Below are 12,808 nucleotides of genomic sequence, written 5' to 3'. Positions count from 1 at the left end.
CCCTCTGTTGCTGGGGGCTCTCCTGCCCCATCCCTGCCTCTCCTGGGCAAAGCCGGCTATGAGTCTCCACAGGGACATTCAGCCTCTCCCCTTATCCCACAGGCCGGCAGCTTGGGGCCTGCAGAGGGATTTCCCATTCTGGGTGCCCAGTTCTCATCCACACAAGTGAAAATCCGGGAGCCCAACTCCCCCCGGGCTGGCACTGAGACCCTCAGCCTGAGCCCACCACCCGCCTCACTACGTGCCCATTAAACAGTACAGTCGCCCCCTCCCACCTCTCATCCATTGGGTATTGGGGGCATGTTGTGGGGAGAAGATTGTCCGAGGTGGGGCCTTGGAAGCTCTCACTGAGTTTAATTCCTTGCTGCATCTTGCAATAAAACAATTTCCTGCCAATGCAGGTGTGTTTGGGGGGCTGGGGGCATTTTAGGGCTCTCAATGGTGCCTATTTGCATTGTGGAACCTGTCGCTGAGCTGTGGGGTATGAAGTCACAAGGAAAAGCTCCAGGAAGAAACACAACCCACAGGGGGAGGGGTGTCCTGTTTAGGGTATGGACAATGGGGATTGGGGTGTCATGGGGGTATTGAGACACACCTGATCCTTCCCTGAGGAGACAATCCTCAGCTTGACCTGTCTTTGGTAGGAGGGTCCCAGCCAGCCTGGCTGGACATCGCTGCAAAGGCTGCGAGTGGGAAACTTCCTTAGCCAGGAACGTGTCCTCTTTACTCACTCTCAGCTCTACCAGGTGGGGTCTGCACCCAGTGGGCATCCTGCCATGACATTTCCTATTGCCTCCCCAAGCTCTTATGCGCCTTGGGTGGAAAATTTTCCCTCCTAAAGTCAGACACCCCCAGCCCTGTCCCTTCTCCGACTTCCACAGCCTCAGCACATGGGCCCCGGGGTTGTGAAAGCTTCCTCTGTGTGTGTGTGGAGGATCGTCCCAACCATCACAGTGACAGCCGTCTGCCCCAGACCACAAGGGGCCTGTCAAGGCTGCTTCCCCACTTTGAACTTTAGGGTACAAATGTGGGGGCCTGCATGAAAACTTCTAAGCTTAACTACCAGCTTAGATCTGGTCCGCTGCCACCACTCCCAAAGCTAATTCCCTCCCTTGGGTAGCCTTGAGAGACTCTTCACCAATTCCCTGGTGAATACAGATCCAAACCACTTGGATCTTAAAACAAGGAGAAATTAACCATCCCCCCCTCCTTCCTCCCATCAACTCCTGGTGGATCAAGATCCAACCCCCTTGTATCTAAAAACAAGGAAAAATCAATCAGGTTCTTAAAAAGAAGGCTTTTAATTAAAGAAAAAGGTAAAAATCATCTCTGTAAAGTCAGGATGGAAAATAACTTTACAGGGTAATCAAACTTAAAGAGCTCAGAGGACCCCCCCCCTATAGCCTTAGGTTCAAAGTACAGCAAACAGAGATAAACACTCTAGCAAAAGGTACCTTTACAAGTTGAGAAAACAAAGAGAAACTAACACGCCTTGCCTGGCTGTTTACTTACAAGTTTGAAATATGAGAGACTTGTTCAGAAAGATTTGCAGAGCCTGGATTGATGTCTTGTCCCTCTTAGTCCCAAGAGCGAACAACTTCCCAAACAAAGAGCACAAACAAAAAACCTCCACCCCACCCCCCCAAGATTTGAAAGTATCTTGTCCACTTATTGGTCTTTTGGTCAGATGCCAGCCAGGTTACCTGAGCTTCTTAACCCTTTACAGGTAAAAGGATTTTGGAGTCTCTGGCCAGGAGGGATTTTATAGTACTGTACACAGGAGAGCTGTTACGCTTCCCTTTATAGTTATGACACGCCCCCCAAATCACAGATAGTGTTGGACAGCTGGTTCCACACTGGCTGTGATTTCTTCCTGGAGCTCTAGGAGAAAACAGAGTTATTAAGACACATGCACCTTTAGACATACTACTGATTATATAAAAACTAACAATATGTTCCACATTCCAAGAACAATTTTTAACCAGTTGATTCTGGGAAACTTTCCCGGGAAAGTGCATCAGCCACTTTGTTAGAAGCCCCTGAAATGTGTTGTATTTCAAAATCAAAATCTTGGAGCGCTAAACTCCACCGAAGAAGTTTTTTGTTATTCCCCTTGGCGGTATGAAGCCACTGTAGCGCAGCATGGTCTGTTTGTAGTTGGAAACGCCGTCCCCAAACATATGGGCGTAGATTTTCCAGTGCGTACACAATGGCGTAGCATTCCTTTTCGCTGATTGACCAGTGGCTTTCCCTCTCAGACAGTTTCTTGCTGAGAAACACAACAGGATGGAATTCTTGATCCGGTCCTTCCTGCATTAAAACTGCTCCTACGCCCTGCTCGGACGCATCTGTGGTTACTAGGAATGGTTTGTCAAAGTCTGGGGCCCTTAGCATAGGGTCAGACATGAGTGTCACCTTAAGCTGGTTAAAGGCCTTTTGACCCTCATCAGTCCACTGGACTGCATTTGGCTGTTCCTTTCTGGTTAGGTCTGTCAGCGGGGCAGCGATTTGGCTGTAGTGTGGTACAAATCACCTATAATATCTGGCCAAGCCTAAGAAGGATTGGACCTGTTTCTTTGACTTTGGAACCAGCCACTTTTGGATAGCATCCACTTTGGCCTGTAGGGGATTTATAGTTCCTTGACCCACCTGGTGCCCCAGATAAGTCACTCTGTTTTGGCCTATTTGACACTTTTTAGCCTTAACAGTTAGTCCTGCCTGCCGAATGCGCTTGAAGACTTTTTCCAGGTGCTCCAGGTGTTCTGTCCATGAATCAGAAAAAATGGCCACATCATCGAGGTAGGCAACTACAGATTCTCCCAACCCCGCTAGGAGACCATCTACAAGTTTTTGGAAGGTGGCGGGTGCATTTCGCAACCCAAAAGGGAGTACATTGAATTCATACACCCCTGCCTGGGTGACGAAGGCTGACCTTTCCTTAGCGGGTTCATTTAGTGGTACTTGCCAGTACCCTTTAGTTAAGTCTAAAGTAGAGATGAATTGGGCATGTCCCAATTTCTCCAATAGCTCATCTGTGCGTGGCATTGGATAGTTGTCAGGACGAGTTACAGCATTTAGCTTACGGTAGTCCACGCAAAAGCGTATTTCCCCATCTGGTTTGGGAACTAGAACCACTGGAGATGCCCATGCACTATTAGAGGGGTGGATAATACCCATCTGTAGCATGTCCTGGATCTCCCTTTGTATAGCAGTTTGGGCATGAGGTGACTCCCAGTAGGATGGGGTTCTAATTGGGTGAGCATTACCTGTGTCAATGGAGTGGTATGCCCGTTCAGTCCGTCCTGGAGTGGCTGAGAAAATTGGTGCAAAGCTTGTGCACAGCTCCTTGATCTGCTGTCGCTGCAGACGTCCAAGGGTCGCGGAGAGGTTCACCTCTTCCATGCCACCATCCCTTTTTCCTTTGTAGTAAACACCTTTAGGCCACTACGCGTCATCTGTTTCCTGGGCTGTAAACTGGCAAACGTTTAATTCTCTGGAATAAAAGGGCTTAAGAGAATTAACATGGTATACCTTAGGCTTTATGTTGGAGGTGGGGGAGGCTATGAGATAGTTAACAGCTCCTAGGCGCTCCTGGACCGTGAATGGTCCTTCCCACGACGCTTCCATTTTATGGGCCTGGAGCGCCTTTAAGACCATGACTTGGTCTCCTACTTTGAAGGACCATTCTCTGGAATGTTTATCATACCAGGCCTTTTGCTCTTCCTGAGCATCCTTTAGGTTTTCTTTAGCAAGGGCTAAGGAGTGTCGGAGGGTGCTTTGTAGGTTTCTTACAAAGTCTAGAATGTTAGTTCCTGGAGAAGGCGTAAACCCCTCCCATTGCTGCCTAACCAACTGTAATGGCCCCTTAACCTCACGGCCATACACAAGTTCAAATGGTGAAAACCCTAAACTGGGATGTGGTACAGCCCTGTAGGCAAAAAGCAACTGCTGTAACACTAGGTCCCAATCATTGGAGTGTTCATTTACGAATTTATGTGCCAGGGCCCCCAAAGTTCCATTAAACTTCTTCACCAGGCCATTGGTTTGATGGTGATAAGGAGTGGCAACCAAGTGATTCACCCCATGAGCTTCCCACAGGTTTTTCATGGTCCCTGCCAGGAAATTAGTTCCCGAATCTGTAAGGATGTCGGAGGGCCAACCTACCCTGGCAAAAATGTCTGCTAATGCCTGGCACACACTTTTAGCCCTGGTGTTGCTTAAGGGTACTGCTTCCGGCCATCAGATAGCAAAATCCATGAAAGTCAGTATGTACTGCTTTCTTCTGGGTGTCTTCTTTGGGAAAGGACCCAGAATATCCACAGCTACTCGCTGAAATGGGACTTCAATTATGGGTAGTGGCTGGAGAGGGGCTTTAACCTGGTCTTGCGGCTTTCCCACTCGTTGGCACACCTCACAAGACCGGACATAATTAGCAACATCCTTGCCCATTCCCTCCCAGTGGAAGGACTTCCCCAACCAGTCTTTGGTTCTGTTCACCCCAGAATGGCCACTGGGATGATCATGGGCTAAGCTCAAGAGCTTTACCCGATACTTAGTGGGAACTACCAACTGTCTTTGAGGATGCCAGTCTTTCTGGTGCCCACCAGAAAGAGTCTCCTTGTATAAAAGTCCTTGTTCTACAACAAACCAGGATCGGTTAGAAGAGCTGAGAGGCGGTGGGGTGCTCCGTGCCGCCGCCCAAGCTTTCTGAAGGCTGTCATCTGCTTCCTGCTCGGCCTGGAACTGTTCCCTTGATGCTGGAGACATCAGTTCCTCCTTGGACTGTGGACTGGGGCTTGGTCCCTCTGGAAGCAATGCAGGTGCTGGGGCTGTTTCCGTTGACTGTGAACCGCTGTCCGCTGGTGCACTATGTTGTATTTCAGGCTCTAGCTGAGCCTTTTGGGTAGGGTTATCTGCTGCTTCCGCCAGTTCAGGCTCGCTGGTGCCCTCTGGCATTGGAGTTGTAGACGGGTTTGCCAGCGCTGGACTCAGTGCTGGCAATGGTTCTGGTGCTGGTTGCGTTGCCAGTTCCGGTTCTGGGACTGGCTTTGTCTGGGTCTCTGGGATTGGATCCACTATGGCTGTTGCAGTTGTTGGCAGGGGATCTGGTTCCACCACCTTTGTCTGGGTCTCTGGTAACACAGACAGGGCCCTGGTGGACAGCTCAGGAACAGGGATGGGGGTGAAGCTGGCTTAGCCTGGCTGTGGGTGACTATTCCCATCCTCTTGGCTAGCTTCACATGGTTGGCCAAGTCCTCCCCCAGCAGCATGGGGATGGGATAATTGTCATAGACTGCAAAAGTCCACATTCCTGACCAGCCCTTGTACTGGACATGCAACTTGGCTGTAGGCAAAGTTACAGACTGTGACACGAAGGGTTGAATTGTCACTGGAGCCTCCGCGTTGATGAGTTTGGGGTCCACTAGGGATTGGTGGATAGTTGACACTTGTGCCCCAGTGTCCCTCCAAGTGATAACCTTCTTTCCGCCCACTCTCAAGGTTTCCCTTCGCTCCGAGGGTATGAGAGAGGCATCTGGGTCTGGGGATCTTTGGTGTGATTGTGGTGTAATGAACTGTAATCGGTTGGGGTTCTTGGGGCAGTGAGCCTTTATATGTCCCAGTTCATTACATTTAAAACATCGCCCTGATAAGGTATCACCGGGGCGATGTTGGTTGGTGGAGACTGGTGTGGTGGGGTGAGAAGGCGTCTGGGGTTTCCCTTGGGATGTGGGTGGGGCCTTGGGTTGTCCCCGGTGGTAAGGTTTTGTTTCGGCTTGCTCCTTCTGATATTCACTCCAACTGCTACTAGTTTTTTTCTTTTCTGCCACCTCCACCAATTTGGCTCCAATCTCCCCCGCCTCGGTTACAGTTTTGGGCTTCCTATCTAGGATGTACCTTTCTATTTCCTCAGGAACACCCTCTAAAAACTGCTCCATTTTTACTAGGGAAACCAGATCTTCCAGAGATTTAACATTTGCTCCTGATACCCAGGCATCACAATTTTTGTCAATGTGGTAGGAATGCCGGGTAAATGACACATCGGGTTTCCACCTTAGGGCTCTGAACCGCCGACGGGCATGCTCGGGTGTTAGTCCCATTCTGATTCTGACCTTGTTTTTAAAAAGTTCATAACTGTCCATGTGTTCCTTAGGCATTTCAGCCGCCACCTATGCTAAGGGTCCACTGAGCTGTGGCCTCAGCTCTACCATGTACTGGTCTGGAGTGATGCTGTATCCAAGGCAGGGCCTTTCAAAATTTTCTAAGAAGGCCTCAGTATCATCGCCTGCCTTGTAGGTGGGGAATTTTCTGGGATGGGAAGGGGTACCTGGAGAGGGGTTGCTAGGATTGGCTGGTGTACCCGGCCTAGCCCGTGCTAATTTCATTTCATGCTCCATTTCTTTTTCTCTCAGCTCCATAGCTCTCTTGTGGGCCTACTCTTTGGCTTTTTCTTCAGCTTTTTGCTTGAGTTTTTTTAATTGAAGCAGTCTTTGATGTTTTTTCTCATTTTCTTCTGCTTCTAGTTTGGCCAGTTCTATTTTGTTAGCTACTTCTTTGGTAGTCATTTTCCTGTTTTCTTGTGCTGGGCCACACCCCTCTGCAGTTGACTAAAACTGGGATGCACTCAGCTCAGGCTGCTGCTGAGGTAACAGACTTTCTAACTAGCTATCCCGGAGAGGTAGAAAGAAAAAAAAAACAATTCAGCTTGTAAATTCCTTTTACCAGCTGTTTGCTCATTGATTGACCCCTTCTCTTAACAAAGACCCTTGTTAAAAAAACTTAACACCTCTGCCTTCAGGCAAGGAGAGATAAGATATGCATCTACCTTTAGCTCTGCTTTCCAAGCAGCTAGAAGGGAAAAAAAATCTTACTGGCTTTTGGGTTTAAAATGAATCCCACCGCTCTGCCAACATGTCAAGGCTGCTTCCCCACTCTGAACTTTAGGGTACAAATGTGGGGGCCTGCATGAAAACTTCTAAGCTTAACTACCAGCTTAGATCTGGTCCACTGCCACCATTCCCAAGTGGATTCCGTTCCCTGGGAAGCCTTGAGAAACTCTTCACCAATTCCCTGGTGAATACAGATCCAAACCCCTTGGAACTTAAAACAAGGAGAAATTAACCATCCCCCCTCCTTCCTCCCACCAACTCCTGGTGGATCAAGATCCAATTCCCTTAGATCTAAAAACAAGGAAAAATCAATCAGGTTCTTAAAAAGAAGGCTTTTAATTAAAGAAAAAAGGTAAAAATCCCCTCTCTAAACTCAGGATGGAAAATAACTTTACAGGGTAATCAAACTTAAAGAGCTCAGAGGACCCCCCTCTAGCATCAGGTTCAAAGTACAGCAAACAGAGATAAACACTCTAGTAAAAGGTACATTTACAAGTTGAGAAAACAAAGTAAAACTAACACGCCTTGCCTGGCTGTTTACTTACAAGTTTGAAATATGAGAGACTTGTTTAGAAAGATGTGGAGAACCTGGATTGATGTCTGGTCCCTCTCAGTCCCAAGAGCGAACGACTTCCCAAACAAAGAGCACAAACACAAACCTTCCCCCCCCCCCCCAAGATTTGAAAGTATCTTGTCCCCTTATTGGTCCTTTGGGTTAGGTGTCAGCCAGGTTACCTGAGCTTCTTAACCCTTTACAGGTAAAAGGATTTTGGAGTCTCTGGCCAGGAGGGATTTTATAGTGCTGTACACAGGAGAGCTGTTACACCCTTCCCCATATAGTTATGACAAGATCTCAAAGCGGTGCAAGGAGACTGGCACGTCTCAAATCAAGCACACCAACAGAAACAGCTTTTCTTCTTTTATACATTTTGCAGTTAAACCTCATCCCCCCCCTTCCCCCTCTAGCCCTCCCTTTCTCCCCCCCATTCCTCCCTCTACCCCTCCCATCCCTGGTAATAGTTACTAAGCAAATAGCAATTACATTTAAGCAGTTAAGTCATTCTTGGCAGCTATAAGCCTAGCTTGTTAGTAACGTCTTTAAACCGTTATCTTGTCCTTTTTCCCTTCAGCCAGAAACATGTAGGCTTCATTATTACCGCTTGATACCGGTGTGAGCAGGGGGTTGCACACAGATAACTGGTTGCTTACATATTCCAATTGCACCTGGCTTTTGAGGTTGATTAGAGTTTAAACATGGAAGGAGTTTGGTTCACTTAGGCCTAGTGCAGGAAGGCTTCATTGACACTTGTGATTTTCCACCCTCCCGAGTTACCTAGGGTGATGCCTAGTGACGTCAACAGGCCCAGATCTGGCCCTACTGGGGCTGCCCACAACCCCCTCAGTCTTGACTGGACCCAGCCCATCCCGGGCAGAGAGTGAGGCCCAAGGGCCCGTCCCATGCTGCCTAGTCCTGCTGTCTCGCCGGGTGTTGGTTGGTGGTTGGGATGTCACAGGCATCAGACACAATCCCCTCTGGCCCCTTGTGGTCTGGGGTAGATGGCTGTCACTGTGACGGTTGGGAAGATCCTCCACACACACACAGAAGAAGCTTTCACAACCCTGGGGCCCATGCACTGAGGCTGGGGAAATCGGAGAAGGGACGGGGCTGCAGGGTGTCTGTCTTTAGGTAGGAAAATTTTCCACCCAAGGTGCATAAGAGCTAGGGGAGGCAAAAGGAAATGTCAGGGCAGGATGCCCACTGGGTGCAGAGCCCACCTGGAAGAGCTGAGAGTGAGCAAAGAGGACACCTTTCTGGCTAAGGAAGTTTCCCACCCGCAGCCTTTGCAGTAATGTCCAGCCAGGCTGGCTGGGACCCTCCTTCCAAAGACAGGCCAACCTGAGGTTTGTCTCCTTGGGGAAGGATCAGGGTGTATCTCAGGCCCCCAGTGATGCCCCCTGGCCCCATTGTCCATACCCTAAACAGGGCACCCCTCACCCTGCAGGTTTTGTTTCTTTCTGGAGCTTTTCCTTCACTTCACACCCCACAGCTCAGCATCAGGCTCAGCAGGGTGAATAGGCCCCACTGAGACCCTGAAAATGCCCCAGCCCCCGAAACACACCGACTGGTTCAGCATTATCAGGAAAGTGTTTTATTGCAAGAAGCAGCGATGAAACAAAGCTCAGTGACAGCTTCCAGGTCCCCGCCTGGGACAATCTTCTCCCCACAACATGCCCCCGATACCCAATGGATGCAGGGTGGGAGGGGGCGGCTGTATTGTGTAATGGGCACCCAGCGAGGCGGGCGCTGGGCCCAGGCTGAGGGTCTCAGTGCCAGTCAGGGGAGCTGGGGGCCTGGATTTTCAATCATGTGGATGGGAACCGGGCACCCAGCGTGGGAACCCCCCCACACCTGAAGGCCCCAAGCTGCCAGCCCGTGGGATGAGAGGAGACGCTGAATGTCCCTGTGGAGTTGCATGGCAGGCACTGTCGAGGAAGGTCAGGGTTGGGGCAGGAGAGCCCCCAACAGCAGAAGCAAAAGGGGGAGCAGGGGACCCCCACCTCCCAGCCCATGGCCAGCACCTGGGCTCTACAGGACTCTGAGGAAGCGCACAGGCAGTCCCCAGTTACAGACCACACGGATCCTGCGGATCTGGGGTATTCCCCTGTAGACACAGCTCGGTGGGCGGGGAGGGCTGTCCAGCCAGCAGGTGGTGAGGGGGTAGGCTGTGTTGCTGTTACATTCATTGTATTGGTTGCATCTCCCTCTGCTGGTGCAGATGGCCCGGAGCCGGTTGGTGGAGGCGTGGATGAAGGTGTGGGTGAGTTTGCAGGCAGCCATGTTCTGGCTCAGGAGCCGCATGATGTGGTCGCAGTAGCTCTGGCCATTGGGGGATCTGGTCTTGGGGAAATCAACGTGTTCGCTCACAAAGTTTTGGTAGCTGTCAGGTGGTCTGATGATCTGGGCCAGGCAGGTTACCAGCAGGACAAGTGTCAGGAAGAGCAAAGGGTAGGGTCCCCTCAGGGCCATGGCCATGTCTGTCACTGGATCCACCTGCAGTGGGGAGTGGGGGAGATGGATGGAGACTGTGTGGGGATCTTCCTCCTCCATGGAATATCCTGAGCCCAAACCCCTCCCCCTGCCAGGCCATTCTACCCCTAAATGCTCATTACCCTGTCTGAGATCAGGCCCATGTAGTACCCTGTCTGAGATCAGGGCCCTCATTGTGCCAGGCGCTGCCCAGACCACGACCGAGATCAGAGCCCCGTTGTTCCGGACGCTACGCAGACCCCAACCGCGATCAAGCCCCCATTGTGCCAGGCGCTGCACAGACCCCGACTGAGATCAGAGCCCTGTTGTGCTGGGCGCTTCCCAGACCCCAACCAATGTCACGGCCCCATTGTTCTGGGCAATGCACAGACCCCTACTGAGATCAGGGCCCCGTTGTGCCAGGTGCTGCCCAGACCCCGACCGAGATCAGTGCCCCTTTCTGCTTGTAGTGTCACAGACAGAGAAGGAAATGCAGGCAGAGCTCATGCTGCGCAGGAAGCAGGGAAGGAAAGGGTTCTTCTTCCCCCATAACAGGTGGGAAAACTGAGCAGAGAGAAGTTTACATTGGAGTTTTCAGCTCCCTCGGGGGTGCCCAACTCCCATGGACATAAGTGTCCAGACTCCCAGTGTCCCCCCATGTTCCTTTCACTGTCTTGCCAGGTTTCTGAACTCAGTCCCCAGGGTCAATCTGGAGTCACCCCCGAGTGCGATATGGCCCAAGCCGGATTTTGCTCCCAGCCCCCCGGGGTCAATCCGTAGTGACCCTGTGACATTCTATACCTTGGGGGAGCGTACTGTAACCACCATATTCCTCACTTTCATATAATCATGATCTTACATATAAAGCATGCCTTGTAAGGTATCAGGGGAAAGGTTATGATCTGCTGAAAGTCATTTCTCTATCCATATATGTGTATCATTAATACAAATGAAGTTATGAGAACTGTGTTGTATGGTGGTCACTAAAACATGCTGTAAATTGGGGAATCAGCCAGATATCAGCAAGAGAAAGACAGAGACAACAGCAAGGAAAGTAACCAACACCCGGGTGGGGTGTCAAACAACCCATTAACAGCCATTGTCAAGCAAGGGAGCTACGATGCAATGACTGACCTGCACAAGACCACACCAGAGGAGTTGCTCAACCATGCTTGGAGAGACTCAGCAATGCCCCCAGACATGCCTGGACTTGTGCACATGGACTGAGAGTATAAAACAGACAGAGTGGACACATACTGGGCCCTTCTCCTGCCCCCACCTCAGCTGCAAGCAACCAAGACACTGAAAAGAAGACAAGACTCCGACACAGGAGATTGGCCCAGGTTTAAGGAACAAACCTGTATATTAAGGACTGCAATATCCAGTGGGGCGAGAAAAACTGCCTAATCTAGTTGCTGCCCAGTGTAATAGGGTTGAGAGTTTAGACTGCGTGCTTATATTTTATTTCTTTTGGTAACTAACTCTGACTTTTTGCCTGTCACTTAATATCACTTAAAATCTAAGTTTTATAGTCAATACATTTGTTTAATTGTTTATCTTTACCAGTGAGTTTGTATGAAGTGTGGGGCAAATCTGCTTAGGTTTGGTGTATGTCCACTTTCCATTGTTGAAGTGGTGAACCAATTAATAAATTTGCACTGCCCATCTTGAGCAGTGCAAGACGGTATATTCCTGGGGTATAGTGCTGGGAACTGGGGCGATTTGGCTGGTGCCATTCTCTGTGTGATTCATGAGTGGCTCTGGGAGCATTCATGCAATCTAGCTGGGTGTGGGACTCCACATGCAGTTGTGCTGAGTGATCACAGTGCCTGGAGGGGCTTGCTGCTGGTCACTAGCAAAGCATTATGAGAGACAGCCCAGGCTGGGGAGAGTTCGGGGGCACAGTCCCAGGCTGCATCTCGGTCCCAGGCTGCACCCCAAGGGTATCCCATCACACCCTCACTCTGCATTTCCCCACGGGGAGGGTCTGTTCTCAGCTCACCTGAGTCCTGGGGCTCCCATCAGATATGGATCCAGCTGCTGGCAGAGCTGAGAGTCCCTGAGTCTCCTTCCCCTTTGGGTGTCCTTATATAGAGTCTGACTGGGCAGTTGGGGTGAGGCAGCTCCTCCCACTGAAGGGCCCAGAGATGCTCAGTGGGGCAGGGAATTAGGGGGGAAGTGGGCACAGGGCAGGGTCCTCTGACACTCAGAACCCACCAGCCCCAGTGCCTGGTGCTCCTGCCCCTGTGATCCTCAACCCAAGGTTTCTCCAAGAATGGAAATGGAACCCAGAAGTCCTGGCTCCCAGTCCCCCTGCTCTTACCACTAGACCCCACTCCCCTCCCAGAGCCAGGAACAGAACACATAAGTCCTGGCTCCCGGACCCTCTAACCGCACGGGTCTGGTGCCCCAGTGAATCTACCCTCTTACTGATGCCCTGGTACCCCATAACCACAACCCTCTGCCCCAGTCAGTCCCTGCCCAGGTTCCCAGCCAGGGGAAGGGCAGGCCTGGCTGCTAGAGACGCCCATGCCCAGCAGAGCCAGTAGGAGCTAGTCCTGCCCTCCTGGTGCCACCTGTGCCCCAGGGCCTGGTGAAAGGGCGAGGGCTGCAGGGGCGCGGTTGTCTCTCTTGGGTGTGTGTCCCAGTCCTGCAGTGTGCGTGTGAGAGAGAGAGCAAGAGAGAGAGAGACGGAGCCAGAGTATATATGAGCAGGCGTGTGTCTGTGCAGTGTGTGTGTGTGTGTGTGTGCGCGCGCGCGCACAAAGTACATGTGTATGCATTAGGGTGACCAGATGTCCACTGACTGGGCCATTGACTGTCTGGTTGGCGGTACCACGCAGCAGGGCTGGCAGTCTCCCTGCTAGCCTCCCCACCGCGCGGCTCCCCGGAA

The 12,808-nt window shown here is 51.1% G+C and overlaps 1 protein-coding gene across 2 annotated transcripts; it reads right to left on the bottom strand.

Moving 5' to 3' along the window:
- Positions 1-9,021: 9,021 nt before the first annotated feature.
- LOC101953855 (ribonuclease-like) lies at positions 9,022-12,014 on the bottom strand. 2 transcript variants are annotated; one of them, XM_005284242.4, is made up of 3 exons: positions 11,918-11,976; positions 11,050-11,138; positions 9,022-9,939 (listed from the first exon to the last, which is right to left on the bottom strand). In XM_005284242.4, the coding sequence occupies exons 2-3, from the start codon at positions 11,083-11,085 to the stop codon at positions 9,475-9,477; spliced, it is 501 nt and encodes a 166-aa protein (XP_005284299.2). In that variant the 5' UTR covers positions 11,086-11,138; positions 11,918-11,976; the 3' UTR covers positions 9,022-9,474. The 2 variants fall into 2 exon arrangements, with proteins under 2 accessions (XP_005284299.2, XP_042710820.1); XM_042854886.2 differs by lacking the exon at positions 11,050-11,138 and having other exon boundaries at positions 11,918-12,014.
- Between the last annotated feature and the right edge of the window lie 794 nt (positions 12,015-12,808).

This window comes from Chrysemys picta, chromosome 13 (assembly GCF_011386835.1).
Source record: "Chrysemys picta bellii isolate R12L10 chromosome 13, ASM1138683v2, whole genome shotgun sequence".
Taxonomy (NCBI): Eukaryota; Metazoa; Chordata; order Testudines; family Emydidae; genus Chrysemys; species Chrysemys picta.
The sequence above is the reverse complement of the archived record's forward strand: the minus strand, read 5'-3'. Positions and strand labels throughout refer to the sequence as shown.

Bases quoted from the DNA above. Each gene is read 5' to 3' on its own strand.
- LOC101953855 (XM_005284242.4), bottom strand. From the start codon at position 11,085: ATGGTTGAGCAACTCCTCTGGTGTGGTCTTGTGCAG. The intron at 9,940-11,049 runs GTCAGTCATTGC...TCCCCACTGCAG, and splicing joins TCTGGTGTGGTCTTGTGCAG to GTGGATCCAGTGACAGACAT.